The sequence below is a fragment of the Antechinus flavipes genome, chromosome 2, assembly GCF_016432865.1.
Source record: "Antechinus flavipes isolate AdamAnt ecotype Samford, QLD, Australia chromosome 2, AdamAnt_v2, whole genome shotgun sequence".
NCBI lineage: Eukaryota > Metazoa > Chordata > Mammalia > Dasyuromorphia > Dasyuridae > Antechinus > Antechinus flavipes.
In genome coordinates this window covers 145,311,376-145,338,316 of record NC_067399.1, presented here as the reverse complement: position 1 = coordinate 145,338,316, position 26,941 = coordinate 145,311,376, and the positions used below count along the sequence as shown (strand labels likewise).

General features: G+C 33.5%; 1 protein-coding gene across 1 annotated transcript in view; it reads right to left on the bottom strand.

Annotated features, from left to right (window-relative positions):
• The window catches only part of KIF13B (kinesin family member 13B), a 249,415-nt gene that overhangs the window by 133,357 nt on the left and 89,117 nt on the right, over positions 1–26,941 (bottom strand). Inside the window, exons 5-10 of the mRNA XM_051975736.1 lie at positions 26,720–26,812; positions 19,280–19,460; positions 13,455–13,542; positions 7,687–7,821; positions 3,545–3,657; positions 1,591–1,702 (exon numbers count right to left, since the gene is read on the bottom strand). Coding sequence (XP_051831696.1) covers positions 1,591–1,702; positions 3,545–3,657; positions 7,687–7,821; positions 13,455–13,542; positions 19,280–19,460; positions 26,720–26,812 — 722 coding nt within the window. The remainder of the gene's footprint in view (positions 1–1,590; positions 1,703–3,544; positions 3,658–7,686; positions 7,822–13,454; positions 13,543–19,279; positions 19,461–26,719; positions 26,813–26,941) is intronic.

Below are 26,941 nucleotides of genomic sequence, written 5' to 3'. Positions count from 1 at the left end.
TCACTGCTTCATTTATAGAAGTCAAGCTAACATTTCTGACACACTTGCATTTGGTAACATCCAAATAATTTTAAGGAGAGTCCCACTCACATTAAGGAAATTCAAGAGTTGCTTATAAAGATCTTAACTCAGTTTGCCAATCTGGGCATTAGCAACATGGGGTAAGTGCTGCCCTTCAACAACCACATACTGTTAGCCCACATGAGCTACCAAAGCTACTGGACTAAAAGATTTACAATAGTAACTGCCACAGCAAAAAACATATTGTGCTTCAGTTTATGCTGAGAAAAGGAAACCTGGCCAACAACAAATACTTGATATTTTAAAAGCCCTTTGTGACTTCTAAAGCAACAAAATATTCTGCCTACACTGAAAATAGCTGAAGTCACTTGGAAAAAGGAAATAACAACAAAAGAATTGGCACTTTTTCAAAGGAAAAGGAAAGTCCTTCATTTACTGTTTGTGGAATTAGACAAATTCTGCTTCAGATGTAGAAAATTCAAAGGAAGTGAAACATGAAAAGAAATGAATTTTTATAATTTTAAGATTTTTAGAGTTTAAGGTTTGACAGATGAGAAAAAACACTAACAGCAAAAGGGTGACTCTCATCCAAGGTCACAGCGCTACTTATGGGAGCTGGCGGGGTAGATCTCAGGTCTCCTGATTAAATGAATCTGGAATGTTTTCAACTATTCTGTACTGTCTTCTAACAAAGGGGGGGAGGGGAAAAGAGTGAAAAATGGCCTAAAAAAGCTATTTGATAGATTATGCATACATAAGACTGTATATATCCCTGAAAACACAAAAACAAGTCTATCACTGATTAAATTTTCATAACTAATGCAGATTAGAATAAGATTTCTGCATGGAAAGCCATTCTAGCATGAAGAAGATTAATTTAGATTCTCTCTTCCTCTGGAATATAATTGTTAGCTACTCCTTGCAACACACCTAGAGATAGAAAAATGGAGTAAAATTCAATTCAATAAATTCTACAAACATTAATCATCTCCTTTAGGTAAGGCCTATATAATGTTCTAGGCACTAAGGGAATTGGAAAGTTATATTTTGGGGTTTTTTTTGCTGCCTTCATTGGGCTTAGCAGACCTATAGGTAATTACAAAATGAAGTATTAGACACATTAGAGGGAAAGTTGCTGCAACTGATGCTGGCTTTCACTGTAAAAGGGGAAGAGAAAGGAATAAGAGTTACTAAATACCACCATGTACCAGGTATTGTGCTAAACACTTTTTGAGGAAGATGCTGTCATGATGCTCATTTTACAGGTAAGAAAACAAAGGCAGAAAGAGAGTAAATAACTTGCTAGAATTACACCATTATTAAGTGTCTGAGCCTGGATTTGAACTCAGATTTTCTTGACTTCGGGCACAGTGCTCTATCCACTGTGTCATCTCACTGCCTTCCAAATAGGAAAAAAATCAAGAAAGGTTGCTGACACTTCACCCAGAGGTTTATCTCACATACAGAAAAGGTTCTGATTGTGAATCTAGACACTGGAAAATCCTATACTTTATTCTTTTGCTTTCTCTCTTCCATTAAAAACATGAAGGAAAAAAAAAAATCACTTACTTTTAAGAGCCAGGTGAGGACAGAGTCACGATATGGAACAAATTTGTTCTTGTTTCTTCCAGCACCCTGATCTGCAAGGGCTGAGATAACCAGACCAAGAGTGGTGAGGGACCTGCAGAGTATCAGGAACATTATTGGTAAGCAAAACAATCTAAAGATAGGATGTCTTAACACTTTCAACAATACTAACTGGGCCCACATCTGAATAACACTGTGACACTGTAATCAATGTAATGGCATTCAATTGCAAGCTTATGGAAACTACAAATTAATACTTCTATCCTACTATTGCTGACCAAATAAAACTGCTTCTTAAAGAGTCTCCTTTCAAGTCTATGGTGGAAATCATTAGCCTCTTGCAGTCTAATAAGGCTACCTACCATTCAGGTGAAAAACAAGATCAAGGCAATAAGAGACTTATGTTAGAGAACTCGCCTGTGGGGGAAAAAAAATCCTTCACAGTTTTTCTGTTGAAATAAACCCAATACTAACAGATTTTGGGCCTCTGATCAATGCAATGATTCACAGTGATTTAAGAAGGCACCTAAGGCATGCTTTCTATCTGTCAATAGAGAGATGATGGACTACGTTATAGAATGGGGCAGAAGGCTAACATTTCTGTTTTGCTTGGATGCAACTTTATTGTTGCAAGAAAGGGTTGGATTAGGTTGGGGGAAATCACCAGGAAGTAAAATAATATTTTTAAAAAGAAGCATCAATGAAACAATTTTAGTAGGAAAATGACTTCAATATAAATGGAAAGAATACCACAGACATACTGTAAAAGTTTAAAGAGCAAACTTAGTCCCATAAAAGAGGTATGAGAAGATATTACCTTATGCTCATTATCAGAAATGGAGAAAAGGTTTCCTCCAAGATTTACTAGGAGATACAAAGATACCAAGGAGAGAATTCTCTGCTGCCAAGGAGGTACGTGGGTTATGGGGGATTAACACAATGATGTATCAGTCCTGTCCATGTCCATTTGGGACACTGAGATTTCCTAATTAAAGAATAAAGGACCTGGCTCAATGGACTAAACATGGAATATGGCCATTTTTAAAAAGTTGTCTATATTTTTCACTAACTGGAATTAAGCATGAATATAGTACAGAGAAAGCTGTCCTATCACTACCTGACAATCAGTAGGCAAAAAGGGCTAACCTGTGATTAACAGTCCCATTTAGAACATGGTTGGTCAGAGAGATATGATGGATTACCTTCACATCTCTAATTCAAAAGAGATAAGAGAAGTAGTACCGAACAAGGAATGGAAGTAAACTGATTATAGAAATATTGCAGGTAAACTTGGAAAGGTGAAAACTTGCCCTATTAGTTCAGCGAGTCAGGGTCAATCCCCATGGAGGATATATTTATTAATCATGAGCTTCAAACCTGGCTTGTTAAATTCCACAAAAAACAAAGCATAGCAGAATTAAGAAAACCCCAGGAAGAAATTATTGAATAGAACATATTCCATTAACATTATGAAGTACTCATTGTTCAATGAAGATCAAATAAAAATGAGTTGATTATGATTAGAATACATTCAATTAATTAATGAATAGGGCTGTGAAGGACATTAAGTCTAAAGAATACATCTTTATACAGACCAATCAGCTTACTATATTCCAAGACTATTGGACTAAAATTCAAACCCACGCCACCCTCAAAAAAAAAAGAAGAAGAAGAAGAAAATCTGGAGATAGTAAGGATGGATTGGTATAAATATATCATCTCCCTCTAGAAAATAGTAAAAGCTCAGTTGGCACTGGAAATGGGGTCAAAAGATCCATTTTTGTAACTAAAGAATAACAATGATTCCCAGCTCCCAGATCCATCCATTTGATACTTTAAACTTTAATAGAAACCATGTTGAAATTTAAAAAAAAAAAATCCAGTTTTCAAAGCTGCTTACCAACAAAATAGGAAAGTGAGCTTCTAAAACCCTTACTTGTTAATGTTGCTTCCTTCCTTCAGCCTGTCACCTGCAGCTCCTGTTTTTGTGGCTCTTTCACTGCCTGCTAAGTCGACTAGACTTAGTTTGCCCACTTTCTCTCCTGATGTCTGAAGAAAAAGACAAACAGCAAAAAAAATTAGTTGGTCCTGTTTTGATAAACAGAATTCAAAGTCATTTGTACAAAAAGAAGCAGATTATATCCTCCCTGGAAGATTTACAAACCAAATTTCTTGTGTTTTTTCTTAAAAACAGGTAAAAATTAACACTTACTATTATAAATGAACACATTAAGCTACCATTTGGAATTTCAACTATTTTAAAAGTTTTAAGGAGTTGCTTAGAAAAAACATTAAACAATAATGAATAGGCAGAAACACTTGGAAAAAATATACGAGAGATGGTGTCTTTGCTAAAGATAGAAGCCCATTAATTTATCAAAATTAACTTGCCTATAAAAGAGGACAGAGGGCCTTTAATATTTAAACATAAAATTTGGGTTTTATATTTTAAAATTACAGATAAACATTCATAAATAAACTCAATAACTTTGTGGATTTCTGCAATATTTAGTTCTTCTACCAAGTCCTACTCTGATGCCTCATTGAGGGATGAAAGTAAAGCTTATTTAGACAGAGGCAGCAGAGCATCAACTATAGCATATTCCATCATGCTGGGAGAGTTTCAGATAGAATTCTGACATAAGACTGGGACTGTTTTTTGAGCAGGAGACTGGCCTCTTGGTGACAGCCACGGCAACTCACGAAACAAAGTAAAATACAAAATGGCCCACAATGTTGCACTGAACACCTTCCACTTTGGTAGTACCAAAGGATGTAGAGGCAGAAACAAGTGAACAAGAAAGCTGGTGTAGGGAGAATACCAGTTTAGTTGAAATTCTTAATTCAACTCTTCAAAACAGCTTTGATTTCATTGGAATGGATCCTCTCCCTACTCTCCAGAGAATTAGATCACAATTGCTCCAAGTACTCATAGCAGATAGGCTCCTGAATTGCTGTAGTCAAAAAATATGTGGTGATCAATCTTTAGGCAAAATGACTCTCTCAATTTAGCCAGATTATTGTAAATACATTTGTCACAGGACCTACACTCAAAGCCTTTCCCATTTGGTTAGTGCCAATTAGAGCTTAAGGGTAATAGTTTTAAGTACATAAAGCTGCCTCCACATCTGAGAAGGACTAGCAAAGCTATATCTTCTAAAACAAAAATGAATCATGAAAACAAACCTAAAATTTTAGGACATAACTTACAAAAAGATGAGACGAACCATTTACACATATCCATTTAAAAGCAACTATAGAGACTATGACAACCTACTGCCAAGTATCAAACCCCTCTCAGAAACAGTAGACAATGTAATATGACTACCAGAAAGGCAGGCATCAACTGAATTTGTCCTCATCAAAATGATACAGTATAATTTTGCTTTATATTTAAATTAGATATCAAAATATTTATCCTAAAATGTAGTGAGTATTGTTTTGTTTTCTTTTTTTCTAAAATGCTTTGAACATATTAGGTGCTAAAGGAATTTCTGCTGAGTTTACTTAATTGAATGGCCAAGGCCTTTATTTTAGCTTTACCACATCTGAAATCATTCAACAAGGGTAAGGGAAATTTTTCTTCATTTTACAAAGGAGAGAAAAACAAGAATTGGTACTGAATAAATTTCTGAATAAGTTTTTTTAAAAGGTTATTAGGACAATATTCACATTCAAATATCACTTCCAACTCCCTAGGAACTTTTCAGCTAGTCTAAAATGACGTTATAACATATCACCCTCTTTTCAAATAAAACGACTAAAACTTGATCCCATTAAAATGTGGAGAGCTGCTGGGAAATTTTGCACAGTGCCTTAGCAAAATATGCAACCTAGAATTGATTTTCCTTAGTTCACACTTCCTGTCTTCTCAAGCTTTATACAAACTCAGTTTTACTATTTTTGGAAGGGTAATTGTTCTTAATTATCACCATTAAACCTGATATAATTTTGTTCACACATTCATATCAATGTTTTTCAAATTAGCCATCTCAGCAATTTAAATTTATATACATGACTGGCTCAGATTTTATCTTTTAAAAAAATCTTTTGCTTATCATGGGCAATGCAAAATGCAATGATTCTGGGATTTGAGACCTGAGTTCAAATGTTTCCTCTACTACTTACTTGCTACTTAGACAAAAGACTGAAGTTTTTTACAATGAAGCCTCCTCATCTCAAAAATAAAGTAGTTAAAATTAGTTGGCCTCTAAAGTTTTTTTACAATCTTAAATCTATGATCCTTTACTACATAAGTGGAGAAAGAATTGAATGATTTCACACCAAGAAGAAAAATAGGCCTTGTACATGAATAATAACAACGATGCACTTACCCCAGATTGCACATCATACAAATGAAGGTGGCCTAGCTGTACCAGATCTAAAATTATATTATAAAGCAGCAGTTACTAAAACCATCTGGTATTGGCTAAGAAATAGACTAGTTGATCAATGGAATAGGTTAGGTTCAAAGGACAAAACAGCCAATAACTTTAATAATATAGTGTTTGACAAACCCAAAGATCCCAGTTTTGGGGATAAGAATGCATTATTTGACAAAAATTGCTGGGAAAATTGGAAATTAGTATGGCAGAAACTAGGCATTGACCCACACTTAACACCGTACACCAAGATAAGGTCAAAATGGGTTCATGACCTAGGCATAAAGAATGAAGTTATAAATAAATTGGAAGAGTATAGGATAGTTTACCTCTCAGAACTGTGGAAGAGGAAGGAATTTATGACCAAAGAAGAACTAGAGATCACTATTGACCACAAAATAGAAAATTTTGATTATATCAAATTGAAAAGTTTTTGTATAAACAAAACTAATGCAGACAAGATTAGAAGAGAAACAATAAACTGGGAAAACATTTTTACAGTCAAAGGTTCTGATAAAGGCCTCATTTCCAAAATATATAGAGAATTGACTCTAATTTATAAAAAAGCCATTCTCCAATTGATAAATGGTCAAAGGATATGAACAGACAATTCTCAGATGAAGAAATTGAAACTATAGACATATGAAAATATGCTCCAAATCATTATTAATCAGAGAAAGGCAAATTAAGACAACTGGGATACCACTACACACCTGTCAGATTGGCTAGAGTGACAGGGAAAGATAATGCGGAATGTTGGAGGTGATGTGGGAAAACAGGGACACTGATACATTGTTGGTGGAATTGTGAACACATCCAGCCATTCTGGAGAGCAATTTGGAACTATGCTCAAAAAGTTATCAAACTGTGCATACCCTTTGATCCAGCAGTGTTTCTACTGGGCTTATACCCCAAAGAGATACTAAAGAAGGGAAAGGGACCTGTATGTGCCAAAATGTTTGTGGCAGTCCTGTTTGTAGTGGCCAGAAGCTGGAAAATGAATGGATGCCCATCAACTGGAGAATGGTTGAGTAAATTGTGGTATATGAATGTTATGGAATATTATTGTTCTGTAAGGAATGACCAGCAGGATGAATACAGAGAGGATTGGCGAGACTTACATGAACTGATGCTAAGTGAAATGAGCAGAACCAGGAGATCATTATATACCTCAACAATGATACTGTTTGAGGATGTATTCTGATGGAAGTGGATCTCTTCGAGAAAGAGAGCTAATTCAGTTTCAACTGATCAAAGATGAACAGAAGCAGCTACACCCAAAGAAAGAACACTGGGAAATGAATATAAACTGCTTGCATTTTTGTTTTTCTTCCCAAGTTATTTATACCTTCTGAATCCAATTCTCCCTGTGCAACAAGAGAACTGTTTGGTTCTGCAAACATATATTGTATCTAGGATATACTGCAACATATCTAACATATATAGGACTGCTTGCCATCTCAGGGAGGGGGTGGAGGGAGGGAGGGGAAAAATCGGAATAGAAGTGAGTGCAAGGGATAATGCTGTAAAAAATTACCCTGGCATGGGTTCTGTCAATAAAAAGTTATTAAACGTTAAAAAAAAAAAAATCTTAAATCTATGATCCTTTACTACCTAAGTGGAGAAAGAAATAAATGATTTCACACCAGGAACAAAAATAGGCCTTATATATGAATAATAACAACGATGCACTTACCCCAGATTGCACATCATACAAAGTATGGGTCAGAATGATTTTGAAGACAGCATGTGATCGACTGCTTTCCTCGTTCATATTGGTTGCAGCAACTGTTCGGGACTTATTGCCTTCTGACATCAAGGATTCGATATCCTACACAGAAATTTTAAAACATTAGATGATTCATTTGACTGTTTATTCAAAGAACACTCTATAGAAGTATCAAAATACCTCACCAAAACAAACAGCTCATTTGCTTATAAAAATGTTTTATCTTTTCAAAATGCACCACCCAAGAAAGTATCCACTGATAGTTTCATTGTAAAACTATAAATAAAATACAAGACACGTACAAATATATAAATATCTATCTTTTCTGAAATTAGTTCAACTTTTGACATTTCTTACTTCTGTTTTTCAAATTTTTCTAAAGTTATCTGTTAAGGTGGTTTCTACCATATGAGATCTATTGACTCATATTGAGTAGTTATACTCAAAATCATACTACTAATGTATGTTAGAAATGTTGTTTGGGGCCTGGCACTCTCTCCAAAAAGCTTTAATATTAGATATGAGTTCTGGAGAAATGAAATGCTATTTTTTGGAATACAGAGAGATTAAAATTAATAGAATTAGGAGCCCAAAATTTAAGTAATAATGATTTTTTTTTATTTTGAGGTGGTAAGAAGAGTAACATGTATGAAGATTAAATATGTTCTATTCTTTACAGATAACCTTTAAGTGATAAAAAAAAACAATATGAATAAGATGCAGGCAAATTTTTATAACCAAGAAACAAAACAGGACCTTCAGTTTTACAAATATGAACTAGAATTGAAATGTAAGCAAATTTTTTTATATTAAAGTTATTGACTCCTACTCTGCCTCCTATTTTTCTAAAGAACAGAAAGAGATTAAACAACTCTTATAGCAATTTTTTTTAAAGGAAAAAAGTACCTCTTCATTAATAGCTCTGGCTTAAATATAAAAACATGTTATTAATGAAACATCCAAATACAAAAAATCAATCAACCACTGCTTGATCTAACACTGGCTTTATTCTAGTGTTAAGAACTAACTCATCTTGAATCTCTAGATAAATAGGTGATAGGTAGACAGATAGAAAGATGATAGATGATTAAGAGTCAAAGCTTCTCTTAGATTCACTTCATAGAAACACAATCCTTCCTCACTTCTTTTTTCTTTCTTTCTTTTTCTTCCCTTCCTTGTTTCATTCCTTCCTTTCTAAAGAAAGTTCCTGAACAGACTATTAAACATATATACATATACACAAATAAAAAAGCCAAGCCAGATCACTAGGAGTCAGTACAGTTTCATGACAAGGAAGCATATCAAATTATCCCAATGGCCTTTTTTTGTCAGTCAGTACCTGGTAAACCCGGCATGTCTAGAATCACAGCAAGAAGCCAAGTCATAGCAAAGGTTAGCACAGTAGGCCAGAGAAACTGAGTTGCTCGTGTGAAGTTACCCAAATATCATGGGGCAGAACTAGCCTTAGAATCCAAGTCTTTGAGAGCAGATCCAGCAAAATCTTTTGGCAAAACATCTGAAAAAGTCTACTAGGATAAACGTGGGAGGGGCTGGAAGAAAGGCGTAAAACCTTCAGACCACCAGAGCAATGCCTGCCCCAGGGCTCAGCCTGATGTGGGGGGACCTCCTACCTCTATGCTCAGGTCTTTGATGGCTGCTCTCCTAATAGGAATACAGGAGACTCCCAACAAGGGCGATGGACTGCTGTAAAACTGGTTAGACACTGGTTCTACCTACCCTATAAAGGGGGCAGCTGGGTGGTGCAGTAGACCTGGCCTGGGGGAAGAAGACCTGTTTTCAAATCCAACACTTCTTTGCTGGGTGACTCTGGACAAGTCACTTAACTCTTTGCCTCACTTTCCTTATCTGTAAAATGAGCTAGAGAAGGAAATGGCCAATTTCTTTACCAAGAAAACTAAAAAATGTGGTCATAGAGAATCAGACACAACTGAACAACACACATCCAAAGACTGACTAAAGTACTCAAAGCCCTCCAATAAACCTTCCTTTAATTCTTCTGAACACTGAACTTTTTATTCTCCAGTTGTTACAGGCCAGGCCTGCCTTAAGCCAGTCTAATAATTCTAGTTTAGAATTGGAATAGAATGAAATGCTCATAAAATTCATTAAAATTAATACATTTATAGTAAGTTAAAACACTGCTCCCCTCTATCTCTACTTTGCTCAGAGCAGCAGGTATTCCTCCAAAATCTTGAGATTTGTATGAACTGATAAGAAATGAAGTGAACAGAATCAGGAGGTCAATTTATATAACAGCAATATTGTAAAAATTAATAATTTTAAAGATTTAAGAACGCTAACTAACAAAATGATCCACATGACTTCAGAGGACTGATGATGAAGAATGCTCCTTCAATTCCTGACAGATTAGTAATGAACTCAAGATGCAGAGGGAAACATACATTTTTAGATGAGGTCAATATAGAAATTTGTTTTGTTTGACTCTGCATATTTATGATTTGGATTTTTATTTTTAATCCAGTGGGGCAATATTTGGGAGAGAAAAAAAAAGTCTCATTACTGAAAAAACTTAATTCAAATTAAATATATGCTTCTAATAGTTCACAGTTTCATATATAATTGTTTCTGTTCTTTTCTGAATAATGAAAGATTTGTTAATCCCATAAAGAAAATAAAATACTGAAATACTGTAGGTCTTAATTTCAAATCAAAGTTTCAAAGTAAATGAAATTACAATGGTATGGAAGGAGGATTCTTCAAAGCACTTTTGTAAACCTTATCTTGTTTCAGTCTAAAAATAATCCCATGTGACAAAAAGGACAGGTATTATTATTCCAATTCCAATGAAAATATTAATTCTACTCATTAAGTGAAAAACATTCAGTCTTAGAGCCAGCAAATGACAGTTCAAGGCCTCACATCTGGTCACTGGGTTTCAAAGTTGGAATTTATCTCAGGGGTCAAAAAGTCTAATCTATAACAAAAATCGCTTCTAATAATAAAAATGTATATGACATTTATATTTTTCTTTACTGTTTTTAATGTACTTTGCATATATTAATATTCCAGGTGACTCTCACAACAGCCTTATAACAACTATTTTACCAAAGAGGAAACTGGAGGTCAGAGAGGCTAAATGAAATGACAATGGACACATAAAAAAAAGAAATCTGATTTTTTATATATAAATATTTATATTTATTATTATAATTATATTATTATATATAAATAACTGGAAAGGAGATCCAGGATCCAAAAAAGATAAAGTAGTCTTCGTAAGAAAAGGAACCTCTGCCTCAGAGATTAGAAAACCGAGAAAGAGAAAAGGGGGATTATTTAGGGTTTTTTGAGCTCTAGAGAAGAAGCAGCTAAGATCCATTGAATAAAATAATTATTTTGCAATTTGGAGACACAACAGACATTAATAAAAAACTAATAAGTGAGGGGCAGCAAGGTGGCGCAATGGATAGAACACCAGCCCTGAAGTCAGGAGAACCTGAGTTCAAATGGTCTCAGACACTTAACATTTCCTAGCTGTGTGATCCTGAGCAAGTCACTTAACTCCTATTGCCCAAGCAAAAAAACAAAAAAAAGCAAACAAACAAAAAAAACCCTAATAAGTGTTAATAATAAAAATAATCCAGTGAAATAAACATGAGTTGTGGAGTAATCCATGTTTCCAATTTTTATTTAATAAAATATATAATTACATTATAGCTACATTATGCATTTCATTGCTCGCTGATATGGAAATGAACAAATTCAAGGACTGTTTAACATGCTGAACAGAGTAAAAATTTTGTAAGAAATAATCTTACCTATAACAAAAGTTTTTAAATAGGCCTTACACACACACAGAGATAAGAAACTAAAAAGTAAACCAAGCAGAAAAAGAGGCCTTAAGTTAAATTATATTAAATCATTGAAAAAAATAAAGTCCCAATCTGAAGAACTCCTTAAATTCTCCATATTCTATCTGAATGAATTTTTCAAGAAACAGAATAGTTTATGATTCCCAGTTCCTCATTTGGATTCAATAATTTCTTGTTGCGCAGACAGATATTCAGTATTATGATATTGTAACAAAACACAATTTTCAAATGAAGACAATGAGAAAAAGGATTTTTGAGGAAAACTACTCAACATGACATAGAAAGGCATTCCCGAGAAACATAAACAATAACTATAAAAGGCCACATAAACAGGGTTTGAGAATAGGAAAATGAGAAGATAAGCAAAATAAAAGCCAAAAAGCCAGCAGGTGAAAATTATTGATTTAAGGTATGATGATGCTAAGTCTTATTTACCATCTGATTTAGCCCACATTTACCTACCACTATCTGATCAAGTATCTGATTTCTAAAAATCAAAATATCTTTAAAGATAATTATGGTAGTGGAATTGTGAACACATCCAGCCATTCTGGAGAGCAATTTGGAACTATGCTCAAAAAGTTTCAAACTGTGCATACCCTTTGATCCAGCAGTGTTTCTACTGGGCTTATGCCCCAGAGAGATACTACAGAAGGGAAAGGGACCTGTATGTGCCAAAATGTTTGTGGCAGCCCTGTTTGTAGTGGCTAGAAACTGGAAACTGAATGGATGCCCATCAATTGGAGAATGATTGAGTAAATTGTGGTATATGAATGTTATGGAATATTATTGTTCTGTAAGGAATGACCAGCAGGATGAATACAGAGAGGACTGGCGAGACTTACATGAACTGATGCTAAGTGAAATGAGCAGAACCAGGAGATCATTATATACCTCAACAATGATACTGTATGAGGATGTATTCTGAGGGAATGGATCTCTTCGATAAAGAGAGCTAATTCAGTTTCAATTGATCAAGGATGGGCAGAAGCAGCTACACCCAAAGAAAGAACACTGGGAAATGAATATAAACTGCTTGCATTTTTGTTTTTCTTCCCGGGATATTTATACCTTCTGACTCCAATTCTCCCTGTACAACAAGAAAACTGTTCGGTTCTACACACATATATTGTATTTAGGATATACTGTAACCTATTCAACGTGTAAAGGACTGCTTTCCATCTAGGGGAGAGGGTGGAGGGAGGGAAGGGAAAAAATGGAACAGAAGTGAGTGCAAGGAATAATGCTATAAAAAATTACTCTGGCATGGGTTCTGTCAATATAAAGTTATTTAAAAAAAAAAAAAGAGAGAGAGAATGTGGCTTGATTTTGAGGTTAGACTACTTCTAGCTATCTGGACAAATCTCCAGTCAAATCATTCCTCTTGAACAATGGAGGAATTTCCAAAAGTTAGCGCTTAATGATTTCAGGACTAGAATTCACCTAGATTAGATTCTCTTTACATATAATTAGAAGTAAATTCTCTCTTAGTTAGATGGGGTCATATCTTCTTGAATATTTTATTGGCAATTTAAATATAACTTGTTCTTCTTTTATTTAATTAAACTTATCTACTACAAATTTTTCTGGTTTGTTCAAAACCATGTAGTTACCCTCATGGTTCCCAATTTCCTTGTCTCTCACATCTAGTTAAATAAATCTAGATAAATTTTCTGGATTCTTCGCATCAAAAAAAAAAATATATATATATATATATAATTATGGTAGGAGGACCAGCTTTTTATTACATGATACCAGTATACAGGTTTTGTTTCCTAATGATGCCTCCTTCTCTAAAAGTTACAATCAGTTACAGGAAAAGCTGAAATAACAAAACATAAATAATGATGAATTAGAAGAGTTCACATAAATGATCTTTACCTTGTAACTTGTGACAGCCAGTTTAGAAAGCCCATCCACATAAGGACCCAGTACACTGTGTTCTCTGACTTTCAAGGTTTGACGGCTTCTGTTAACAAAAAACAAAAAACAGTAATTCACCTAAAAATAAACAACTAATTTTAGTATTCTATTCTCAAAAAGATAAATTCAAAAAGGTTCATAAAAAAGAATTCTCAATTCAACAAAGATTCAAATAGATAGAAACCACTTGGGCTGACCCTGGTAGAATTTATGCTGTCTAGAACCCCAAAATGCAAACTGACAGAAGTATTTTGTAATGAGGGTGTAGATCACTTCAAAGGAAAACTGAAGAATGACTTTACCAAGAAAAAGGAATGCTGACAATGCAAAATCAATAAACCCAAATATCTATGAAGCACACTATACACTGTCATACAAACATCAGATATTCAATAAAAATTCATTGTAAATCTAAAATCTAAAATTTTTTCATTCATTATTGTCACTGGTATCAGTTATCTTGAGAATTATCCAATCTCACTGGCTCAACTTTGTTCTTAAGACTATTCTAATTTAAATTATGTCTAAGTTTAGAAATTCTGTTTCCACAATATACAGACATTAGAAGTTGTACAGATGAAAGCTATAGAGCTTCTTATATCCTTCTTTTCCTTAGCTTCTTTATTCCATAGAAAAAGGTCCTGAGATCAGAATCTTTCTCCAAAAGAGACCCCCAAGAATGGTGATAATGGAATACTTTTAAAGAAGTCATAAGAAAATGGGAGAAACTACAGGCAAGCTGAATGAGTAGTACAAGCAGCTGAGACTCTAATCAACCATAAAGAACTGATGAAGGGAAAATGCTATCCACTTCAAGAGTAAAAACTGTTAAGATGAGGTATGCACAGAGGCTTTAAAAAAGTTCAGATCCTAAAATATTTTTAAATATTTTTTAAAATTAATTTCTTTAAAAAAAAAAAAAAGACACTTGAGAATTCTGATCAGTGCAAGTAGGTCATGTCTCCTTACAACCTACAATAAAACAAGTGGGGAAAGGGGTGGTTAGCAACAGTAGTGATGAAAAAAGAGTTACAAACATATTGCTTAAAAATTCACAGGAGAAAAAAGTACTGAAGAGAACACAGACAACCAGCAGTTTTGAAAGTAATGTGTAGAAATTTTCCCCTCTGAGGCAATTGGGGTTAAGTGACTTGCTCAGGGTCACACAGCTAGTAAGTGTTAAGTGTCTGAGACCACATTAGAACTCAGGTGCTCCTGACTTCAGGGCTGGATGTCTATTTACTGTGCCACCTAGCAATCCCATGTGTAGAATTTATTATGTGTTTAAAACATTCAAGATAAAAGATTTATGGTTTTATAAAAATTTTTCTTTTATGTTCCGATGTGTCATAGAAACATTTGGGGGGGAGAGGGAGGAAGCAGGGTTACTTCAGAATTTTTAAAAAGAAAATAACCATGAGGAGACATGCATCACAGCTGTTCTTAAGTTTGATAAGCTGGCTGGATTTGTTTGTTTTGCTTAAGAATCCACCTGAGCTTAGTTGCTATGAGCTCTACTCATACTGGAAACAGAGTACCTAGGTGAGGACCCACCACTGGGACCTTGAGGCTAGAGAATAGATATCAAATAGAGAATCTGATGAGTTCTGAAGTTCTTTGACTTAAAGGGGACTGCTATCCAGACTAAAAAGTAACACTTTAAAAATACTTTTAAGGATAATGACAATGGCCCCCAAAATGATCTTCTCACTCTAATCCATCTGCCACAACACTATTATAACAATCTCCTTTAGTGCAAATTTGATGATGGGATTCTGTAGTGTCTCTCTATTATTGTCAGGATAAAAAAAAAAAAAAACCTTAATAAAAATTTTTCAGAGTCCTTTACAATCTGACCTCAATCAAGTTTCTAGCTCCAATGCAAATAACTCTGCAAGCATCAATCTTCAGCCTAGCCAAATGTTTTTGCATGGTCCCTTGTCCTGCTTTTCTTTGGGTAAGCATCCCAGAATCTCTCATTTCTACAAGACATAATTGAAGCACTACCTTCACATTTCATAGGCTGCCTCTGTCTCTCTGATTGGAAGACTGGAAGTCAGAGCAGAAATCTCCTCCCAAAGCCTCTCTTTGAAGATAACCCAGTACTTCAAATGGCTCATCTTTCCCACGAGCTAATCTGCTTGGATTAATTTCATAATCATTACACCTCTTTATCATCTTGGTGCCTTGTGTCGCCCCCTACGCCATCCCACTATCCCAGTTTTTAGCTTCCTTTTGTGTATTGTATTCCCCCATTAAAAAAAAAAAAAAAGTTCCTCAAAGGCAGGGATTCTTTTTCCTTTTTCTTATTTGTATATTTAGTGTTTAACACAGTGCCTGACACATATTAGGAGCTCAATAAATGTATTGTACTATACCTTTTACATGAAGGATTTTTAAATTTCCTCCACTATAAGTGTTCCCCTTCCATAAACTATTTCATGTCTATTTTGCATTTTTCTGTTTATGATTTTATGCATATGTATATAAGTAGAATATAAGCATTTTGAGAGTAAGGATCATTTCATTCTTTGCACTGGTATCCCTGGGAGCTAACAAAGTGTCTATCACAAAGTAGAGCTTTAATAAATGTTAGCTGATAAAATATAACTGAATATTTTTTTCCAGTAATTCAACATCTTTCAATACTTCACAGTTACCATTAGGAAAATAAATTACTACTTTTAACCACAGATTTAAAAGACATATATAATACTAATATAAATCTTTTGGCCTATAATTTTTTTAATTATTGTAATTTGGAATATTTTAGAAATTATTTATAATTAATCCCTGATGGGTTTCTTTCTTTTCATTCATATCATTCTAATGAAAAGCAAGGGGAAAAAAATAACCATCTTTTCTCATGTTTCCTCCTTTGTTAAAAATCTCAATATTTCCATCTGTGTTTTTTAGCTTCAATAATTAAGCATTGTAATAATTTCTGCATGTAATAATTTAATATTCTCACAGAAATCCATTTTTAAATCTCACTTTATTTTGTTGTACTTTTTTAAACTGGAAATGAAAGAGTATTTTTTACCCTTGAATGAGGCAGCTAGGAGGAGCAGTAGATAAAAGCACAGGGCCTGAAATCAGAGAGACCTGAGTTCAAATCCAAATTCAGAAACTGACTAGCTCTGTGAACCTGGACAAGTCATTTAATCTGTTTGCCTTAGTTTAATCCTTCTGTAAAATGGAGAAAATAATAGTTTCTACTTCCCAGAGTTGTTATAAGAGCAAATAAGATAATAATTATAAAACATTTAGCATAATGCTTAGCATATAGGTGGCACTATAGAAATGTTAGTTACTATTACTGTTATGTTAATATTTTATTGTTGGGTTTTGCTATCAAACATTCAAATTGTAATTAATTAGGGATTGATATTTTTGCAAACATGATGCCATTCCACAGTTTTCTCCAGACTCCTTTTTCATGTTTTTGCTTTTAACAATATCTAAGAACAAGAAACAATAAGATTACATGCTTTATGTCAGTATTGGTAATGGTATATTCTATAGGTAGGAAGTGAATTAAAGAGAAAAATATCATTTGAGAGTCACATAAATAAACTAGTATCTAGTTAATTTGGGCAAAAGTACTCAATATTTCATTTGTCTGCTTTTTTTCCCTTATGTCATAACAGCAACCATGAGGCTTCCATCAAGAAAAATGACAAAACAGGTAGAACACTTCAGTACTATGTTATAATTGGAAATAAATTAAGAAAAAAAAATAACAGAAAGAAATAGAAAAAGAGAAAGAAAAGATCTAAAGAAATCTTAAAGATAAAGACATATACAACAGTATAAACACCAACACTCAGATTCAAAACACTCAAGCATCACTTAACACTTTTTAAAACTAAAAACTGTGAGGTTTATTGTAATTTTGTAAGTAAAATTACAAAAGAGTAGAGCATCTCTTTAGACTTGCCCTCTGAGATGGATGAAATTGTTGGACTCAAGAGGCAGTGGGTCATAGGTTCTCCACCAATATTATTCTGTTATAACAATTAACATTCTGGGCTAGGAAAAAACTCCCTTCTATAACATTTCCATGACTGTCACGAACAAGACAATGATATAATTTGTTTGATTCTTTCCTTCAAGTTTACATCTATTCAGTAACTTACCAAATAAACAGCACAGTTTTCTTATTCTGAAGTTAAGTTTTTATTTCATCTTTCAGGCTCAGCTTGCAATAGAAACACAGAATAACAGGGCTTGCACTCCACTTCAGTTTACAAGCTAATATACCCACAGCCCCATGGAGGTAGTGTGGTATCAATTTTTCTCTTCTCTCAGATTTCATTCTGATCCCTTCCATTATTCAATCAAGCAATCGAAATATCAATCCCTTTTATCACTGCTCTCACAATTGTGCTGCTCTACAACCTTCCTTCTTCACTTACTTGCATCTAAATAATTCAATTCGCAATTCTCTAGTCACATTACATCTTAGTTTTACAAGAGTTTCAATCACTTCACCAACTTTAATTAGAGCCCTTACAGGACAAATGGAACTGCTAGATCTGTGAATCAACTAAATACAAGAAGACATCAACTCAAACAGCTTCCTCATTTATAAAATAGGTTGCTGTAAGGTCCAAATGAGACAAAATAGGCAAACAAAGCATTTTTAAAACTTTAAAGTAATACATAAGCAATAGTCACTATAATTTTGTCTTTGACCCACATTGGTAGTCATGGCTTTCTCCAATTTCTATTTGCATTCATAAAGATGGATGTTATTTTAAGGTATCAGTTGCTTATGTGCTAATTTAAATAATTTATTATTGTATTTTATATTAGAAAACTGGGAGTAACAATGAGAAACAAAAAATTTGAATAAACACTCAAACACACATTTTTATTTATCCCCTCTACTCAGGGTCCCAAATTTCCCTCCCAGTAAAAGCTGTACTTTTATCTCAGATGTCTATCCACCAAGACTGAAGTGTGAAAAGAGGTCCCAAGTCACTACTAACTGTAGCTTTGATTATGCCAACCCCTACTCAAAAGTATTCACTAGCTACTACTACCCACCAAATAAAATTTTGGTTTGTTGTTTTGTGGGCAGGGGAAAAGATTGAGTGGGTATGAATCCATTGGGGTTAAGTGACTTGCCAAGTGTCTAAACCCAAATTTGAACTCAGGTCTTTGATTCCAGAGCTTTTTTGAACCATCTAGCAGCTCCAATTTTGATTATTTTACAAAGCATTCAGACATCTCCAAAACTAAGCACCAAACCTGCTGTTCTAATGTGCACCCTCATTCCATGCAAACTATACAATCAAGCTTATAAAGCACTTACTATCTTTTCTCTCTATCTTTATTTTATATTGTTTTCACAATACATTTCTAGTTTAACTTATTCCTGCTCCTCTTTTAATGTCTAACTTAAATGGTTTCTCCTCCATGAAGGTTTTTGAGACCCTCTGAGTCATCTCTCCATCTTCTAAACCTGCAAAGCATTTAATGCCTTTCCCCCTTGAATTTTCATGATAACCTTTTTATTTATTTCTGTACATGTCTCATATCTCCTGCACTTATTCTTCTTTATCTGTTCCAAGGTATTTAATTGCAAATCTAACATATGTCAAATAAAAATTTATTGTAGTGCAAATATATTTTAAAATGTAAGATCAACTCAAAGATAATAAATTCCAAATGGATTTTCATTATGAAAGTGCCACTTTTCCCAAGCCAATTAAATAAATAAGATAGTCTGAATGAAATGGCGGTCACATAATACTATTTGATTAAAATTTCTGTACCCTTTGGGATCCAAGAGGTCTCTAACTTTCTCATTATAGATTTCCATGTAGGATACTTCAACTTTAAAACTCTGCTCTTCATTCTCCTCTTTCTGACTTCTTTCAAAAAGACCACTGCAAAGTCTTGGGATTAATCCAGGTTGGTCAGCAGTACCCATCATTGTGTAAGATTTTCCAGACCCTAAAAAAAAAAAGAAAAAACAGTCATAATAGTTTCTTTTGGAAGGTTAGGCTCTCCAGTGTTATAACATATTTCTAGTAGATCCAAAAATACAAGGATAGACTATCAATAATGCTTGCTGATAGTGATAATGATAATGAATCACAAGCTTCACTAACAAACATATGGAAGAGGAGAATTCTTAATTTAAAAAAAATAGATTTTCTCTGATAAAATTTACATGTAAAAATAACCAAATATTACTTCAAGTTAAATAAAGAATAAGCAACCAATATGGAAGACTTTCTTCAAAAAACCAAGAATATCCTTCCAAATTGAAAACACTAATTAGATTTTCTAAGGATGACAACTTTTTACTTCTAAATAAGTACAAGAGCAAGGGAGAGGAGCCAAGTTGGCAGAGAGAAACCAGAAAGTTGTCTGAGCTCTCAAATCTAATAAGTCTTCTTGAAAGAGCTCCCTAAGGATTTAAAAAATCAAGTCAGAGAGATAGAAGAAAAACTAGGAAAAGAAATAAGAATTATGCAAGAGAATTATGAAAAAAGAGTCAATAGCTTGAAAAAGAAAGCACAAATATTGATGGAAGAAAATAACTCCTTAAAAAAATTAGAAATGGGAAAGGAGAAGCTAATAACTCTCAGACATCAAGAATTAAAAAAAAAAAATCAAAAGAATGAAAAAATAGAAGAAAATATAAAACACCTCGTTGAAAAAACAACTGACCTAGAAAACAGAGCAAGGAAAGTTAATTTAAGAATTATTGGACTACCTGAAAATCATGATCAAAGAGAGAACTGGACAGCATCTTTTCAAGCAAGAAAAACTGCCCTGATGCCCTAGAACCAGAGAGTAAATTAATAATTTAAAGAATCCATTCAACAACTCCTAAAAGAAATCCCAAAATGAAAATTCCAAAGAATACTGGTAGCCAAATCCAAGAAGAAAATGCTGTAAGCAGTCAGAAAGAAACAATTCAAATATCTAGAAGTCATAGTCAGAATTACACAGAATGTAGCAGCTTCAATATTACAGACTCAGAGGACTTAGAATATGACATTCTGGAAGGCAAAGGAGCTTGGGTTACAAGCAAGAGGCATCATCTTTTAGAGGGGGAAATTGAACATTCAAAGAAATAAGGGACTTTCAAACTTTCCTGATGAAAAGACCATTGGTGAGAGAAAATTCAATCTTCCAATACAAGACTTAAGAGAAGCACAAAAAGGTAAAGAGGAAAGGAAAAAATACATAGTATTCAATAAGGTTAAACTGTTTGTATCCCTACATGAAAAGATAAAAGTTGTAACTCTTAAGAACTGTACATCTATTAGGGCAGTTAGAAATATACTTAGATAGAAGATGTGGGTATGAATTGACTTAGATGTGATGATTTTTAAAAATTGTAATTAAGGGGTGAAAAAAAAGAATATTGGAAGAAGAGGAAGGTAGAGGCAGAATGGGATACATTACATCATATGAAGAGACATGAAAGACATATTACAGTAGAGGCAAAGAAGGGATGAGATGAGCATAGTTGGGTAAAGAAATCCATCTTACCCTACAGGAAATAGGAGGGGAAGAGGAAAAGAAAAAAGGAGGACTGATTAGAAGGGAAGGCAGAATGAGGGAAGAGCTGGTCAAAAATAATACATAGATGAGGAGCAAGAGGGTGAAAGGAAAGAGAGGGGGGGAAAGTATAAATGGGGTGGGAGAAACTGTGAATGTGAATATGATAAAAAAAAAAAAAAAAGCAAGAGGATTGCTATCTCTGCTACAAGACAAAGCAAAAGCAAAAATAGATCCAATTAAGAGAGACAAGGAAGGAAACTACATCTTCTTAAAAAGTATCACAGACAATAATAAACAGATGCACAAAGTAATATAGCATCCAAATTTTTAATGGAGAATTAAAATGAGTTACAGGAAGAAATAAACAGCAAAACTATATTAGTGGGGACTTCAGAACTAGATAAATCTAACCACAAAATAAACAAGAAAGAAGTTAAGGAGGTAAATTAGAATTAATAAAAAAATTAAGATGACAGATCTCTAAACTGAAGGGGTATACAAAAAAATATGCCTTTCAGCAGTAAATGGCACCTAGATAAAAACTGATCATGAATTAAGGCATAAAAGACTCATAATCAAATGCACAGAAGTGAAAATACTAAATGCATTCTTTTCAGATTTTAATGCAATAAAAATTATATGTAAAAAGAGCCATCAAAAATTAACTGGAAACTAAATAGTCTAATCCTAAAGAATGAATAGGTTAAATAACAAATCAAAGAAATAATAATCAGTAATTTCATCCAACAGAAAGACAATAATGAGATAATGTTGGAATCTTTACAAACTGTTAAGTCATTAGAGTTGATAGAGACAATAATTATCTAATTTAGCATGGTTCAGTACCATTGATCTGATCTTATAAGGAGATGTTTTAGGCCAGAACCTGAAACAAGGTACTAAGTAGAACTAATAGAAACAATGCTTGTACTCACACTGTTAGAGAGCTCATATAAGCAAGAAGTATTTAATACTCATTGGAGTTCACAAGTATGGGAACTTCACAAAATAAACTTTGTAACTTTGTGAATTCACACCTCCCCTGAAGCTCTTAGGGCCAGAGAGCACTATGGGAGAAAACCCATAATCCCACTCTCTGATATATAAGAAGAAAACAGAGGCTCAGTTAGGGGAGTTCAGCTGAATTAGATTGAGAGGGGAGCATCAAGAGAGTTCAGCCAGAAGCTCTCTCTTGCAAGAGAGTTATTTTGGGTTAGAGAGTTACTTTGGAATATTGACTGGGGTCTGAGAGGAGCACTCTGGGAGACTGAGAGCCAGAAGCCCTCTCTCAGAGGCAAGACAGATTCACCTTTGTGATGGCTGGACTGAAGGACAAACCTTTGGATCTGGAGACTTTCGGAGGGAGCTCTTGGAACCAAGCAGAGAGATAGGCCTCTAAGCTAACCGGGCTACACTGGAGACAATAAAAGATCTGAACTTTTAACACCTGGCTGCATTTTGGGTGATTATTACTTTCAACTGAAACTAAGGCTGCCTCCAGAAAACCTCCCCGAGAACCTGCTTTCTCCCAGAGAGAACCATCACCATACGATAACATACCAAAATTTATGGAATGTCGACAAATAGAACTTAGGGGAAATTATATCTCTAAATTCTTAAATGAATAAAATAGAGAAAGAGAAGACCAATGATTTGGAAATACAATTCAAAAAGCTAGAAAAAAGAACATTAAAAATCCCCAATCAAACACCAAATTATTAATTCTGAAAATCAAAGGAGAGATTGATATAATTAAAAGCAAGGAAATTGTTGAGCTAATAAATACAACTACAGAGTTGATTTTATGAAAAAAACAAAAACCAGATGCACCACTGTCTATTTGATGGGGAAAAAAAAGAAAACTAAGTTACTAATATCAAAAATGAAAAGGGAGAACTTACTACCAATGAAGAAGAAATTAAAGCAATAATTAAAAGATATTTTACCCAACTGTATGCCAACAAATTTAAGTGAAATGGATGAATATTTACAAAAATATAAATTGTTCAAATGATTATAAGAGGACATAAAATACTTAATCCTAATTTATTATTTTCCCCCCCTGAGGCAATTGGGGTTAAGTGACTTGTCCAGGGTCACCTAGCTAGGAAGTGTTAAGTGTCTGAGACCAAATTGAACTCAAGTTCTCCTGACTTCAGGGCTGGTGCTAAATAACCCTGTTTAAGAAAAAGAAATATAACAAACCGTCCATGAACTTCCTAAGAAAAAAATCTCCATTACCAGATGGACTTACAAATAAACTTTATCAAACATTTAAAGAATATGATAAAATATTTTTCACATAAAGTCAGATCTAAACAACTGGAAATATCAATTGCTTACGGATAGGCCTAATTAAAATAATAAAATAATTCCATTTAAATTTATTTATTCAGTGCCCTAGCTATCAAAATTCCACAACATTTTTATAAAGCTAGAAAAAATAATAACAAAATCCATCTGGAAAAATAAAAGTTCAAAAATATCAAGAGAATTAATGGGGAAAAAAAAACAAAGAAAAGTGGCTTAGTAGTACCACATCTAAAATTATATTATAAAGTAGCAATAATCAAAACTATATATGTTCATTTAAGAGGTCTTCCACTTGCCAAAACTATTTTAAAAGATTTCATAAATATCCTACTCAAGCATGTTCTTGTGGGGGAAGAGAAGGAATAGTACTTTTAATCTTTGGACAGGTATACTTACTTATTGGCAAACTGTAACATATAAAGTTTTCCTTATCTCATATTGAAAATTTTTTTGGGTTTTTTTGTTTGTTTTTAGGTTTTAGAGAAACAATTTATTCAAAAGTTGGTAATTAGCAATACACAGCCTTCAGATTAGTTTATGCTTTATAAAGCAATAGACTCATGTGTTTCTGAACTTCTTAGGAGCACTGCAAGTCTTAAAAAAGATCCAAACAAAAGTTTATATATATGTGTGTGTGTGTGTATGTGTGTATATATATATATATGTATATGTATGTATATATGTGTATACATACACACACACATATATATAAAGTTATTAATGGATAATATAATAAAAAATTAGCAAGCAAAAAAATTAAGATCAGGTAGAGAAGACACAGTAATAACTGATTATAGTACTCTCCTATTTGATAAACCTAAAGACTCCAGCTTCTGGGATAAGAATTTACTATTTGACAAAAACGGTTGGGAAAATAAGAAAATAGTTTCGCAGAAACTAGGCACAGACTATTTCACACCACATACCAAGACAAGACAAAAATGGATACATGATTTATTTAGACATAAGGATGACACGATAAACAAATCTAAAAGAGAAAAAAAGTTTATCTATTAGATTTATAGGCAAGAGAAAAATTTATGACCAAACAAGAGATAGAGAATATTATGAAATGAAAAATGGATAATTCTGATTAAATTAAAAAGTTTTTACACAAATAGAATCAATGCAACCAAGATCAGAAGGAAAGCAAAAAGATGGGAAACAATCTTGATAGCACATTTCTCTGATAAAGGGCTGATTTCAGAAAAACCTAGAAAAACTTACATGAACTGATGCTGTGAAGTCAGCAGAACCAGAATACTGTACGTGGTAACAGCAACATTGTACAATAATCAATTATAACTGACTTAGCTCTTCTAAGCAATACAATGATCCAAAACAATTCCAAAGATCTCATGATGGAAAATGATATCCATATCCCAGAGAAAGAACTATTGAGTCTGGATGCAGATTGAAGCATACTATTTTCACTTTTTTTTTTTTTTTTTTTTTTGGCTTTTCCTTTTTGTTTTGTTTCTTCTTTCACAACATGACTAATATGGAAATGTGCTTAATATGATTGCACATGCATAACATATATCAAATTGCTTGCCATCTTGTGGATAGGAAGTAGGGAGGGAGAAAAAAATTCAAATTTAAAATCTTATAAAAAATAAATGTTGAAAATTATCTTTATATCTAATAGGAAAAAATAAAATACTACTTACAAAATACAATAGCAGTTCTCCCACAGATCACTGGACAAATCACACTCCCTCTGTCCTCTACCCTCACACAAACACAACTGACCCTAACAGTAAATGATCACAGAATCATGAAGAAAGAATGATTTACAAGATGTAAAACGTTATATGATTAACATGAAAATATTTTATGACCATACATAAATAACCTAAATCAAATTGCTTGCCTTCTCAATGAAGTAGATAGAGAGGGAGAAAGGGAAAGAATTTGGATTTCAAAAATGTAAAAATAAATGTCAAAAATTGTTTTTACATGGAATTGGGGAAAAACAAAATACCACCCCCACCCCCCAAAAAAGGACACATTATAACAATCAATATGCTTAAAACTAAACTTAATTTCCTATTTACCACAAAAATTTATTGTTACATAGTGTTTTTTATTAAATTAGAGATGATCACAGTTACTGATTATGTAGCATTAGATAGATTCTGTTATAAACAGGTCAAGTTATGCTGAATCATATATTAGGCTAGGGGGCAACAGAAGTTATATTTCCTGCAAATTAAGACAACTCTGAGATACCATTATATACCTGTCAGATTGGCTAGAATGACAGGAAAAGATAGTGCAGAATGTTGGAGAGGATGTGAGAAAACTGGGACACTGATACATTGTTGGTGGAATTGTGGATACATCCAGCCATTTTGGAGAGCACTTTGGAACTATGTTCAAAAAGTTATCAAATTGTGCAAACCCTTTGATCCAGCAGTGTTTCTACTGGGCTTATACCGCAAAGAGATTTTAAAGAAGGGAAAGGGACCTGTATGTGCAAGAATATTTGTGGCAGCCCTCTTTGTAGTGGCCAGAAACTGGAAACTGAGTGGATGCCCATCAATTGGAGAATGGCTGAATAAATTGTGATACATGAATGTTATGGAATATTATTGTTCTGTAAGAAGTGACCAGCAGGATGATTTCAGAAAGGCCTGGAGAGATTTACATGAACTGATGCTGAGTGGAATGAGCAGGACCAGAAGATCATTATATACTTCAACAACAATACTATATGATGATCAATTCTGATGGACATGGCCATCTTCAGCAATGAGATGAACCAAATCAGTTCCAATAGAGCAGTAATGAATGAGCTACACCCAGTGAAAGAACTCTGTGAGATGACTATGAACCACTACATAGAATTCCCAATCCCTCTATTTTTGTTGGCCTGCATTTTTGATTTCCTTCACAGGCTAATTGTATACTATTTCAAAGTCCGATTCTTTTTGTACAGCAAAATAACTGTTTGGACATGTATATTTATATTGTATTTCATTTATACTTTAACATATTTAATATGTATTGGTCAATCTGTCATGGGGGAGGGGGTGAGGGGAAAGGAGGGAAAAAATTGGAACAAAAGGTGAAATTGTCAATGCTGAAAAATTACTCATTCATATAACTTGTAAATAAAAAGCTATAATTTAAAAAAAGAAAAAAGGGAAAAAGTGAAAAAAAAAGTTATATTTCCATGCTTTCATGTGGAAAATAAATTTTGCCATTTTGCCATTTTATATGAAATGACATATAGGCCAAAAAACCAAAAACCTTTTCCCTTTTTATATATCTCTCTAAAGAGTAACATTGACTAATTTTCTCTGTAAATAAGCATGTTTTCATTTTATTTCCTATTCTCCCATTTGCTTATAAAGTGTCATGTAATGTAGCCTTACCAGTTTGTCCATAGGCAAAGATACATGCATTGTAGCCATCAAAGGCATTTTGAAGGATATTTTCTCCAAGGCACTGAAAAACAGCATCCTGACCTAAGAAAAGCAAAAAACAAATTATTATAACAAAAACCTACATCTGAACAAGCTGGAAAAAAAAAAATCATACAAGGCAAAAACAATTAATCTTTATTTCCAGATAAGATTTTTAAGATTCAAAATGTA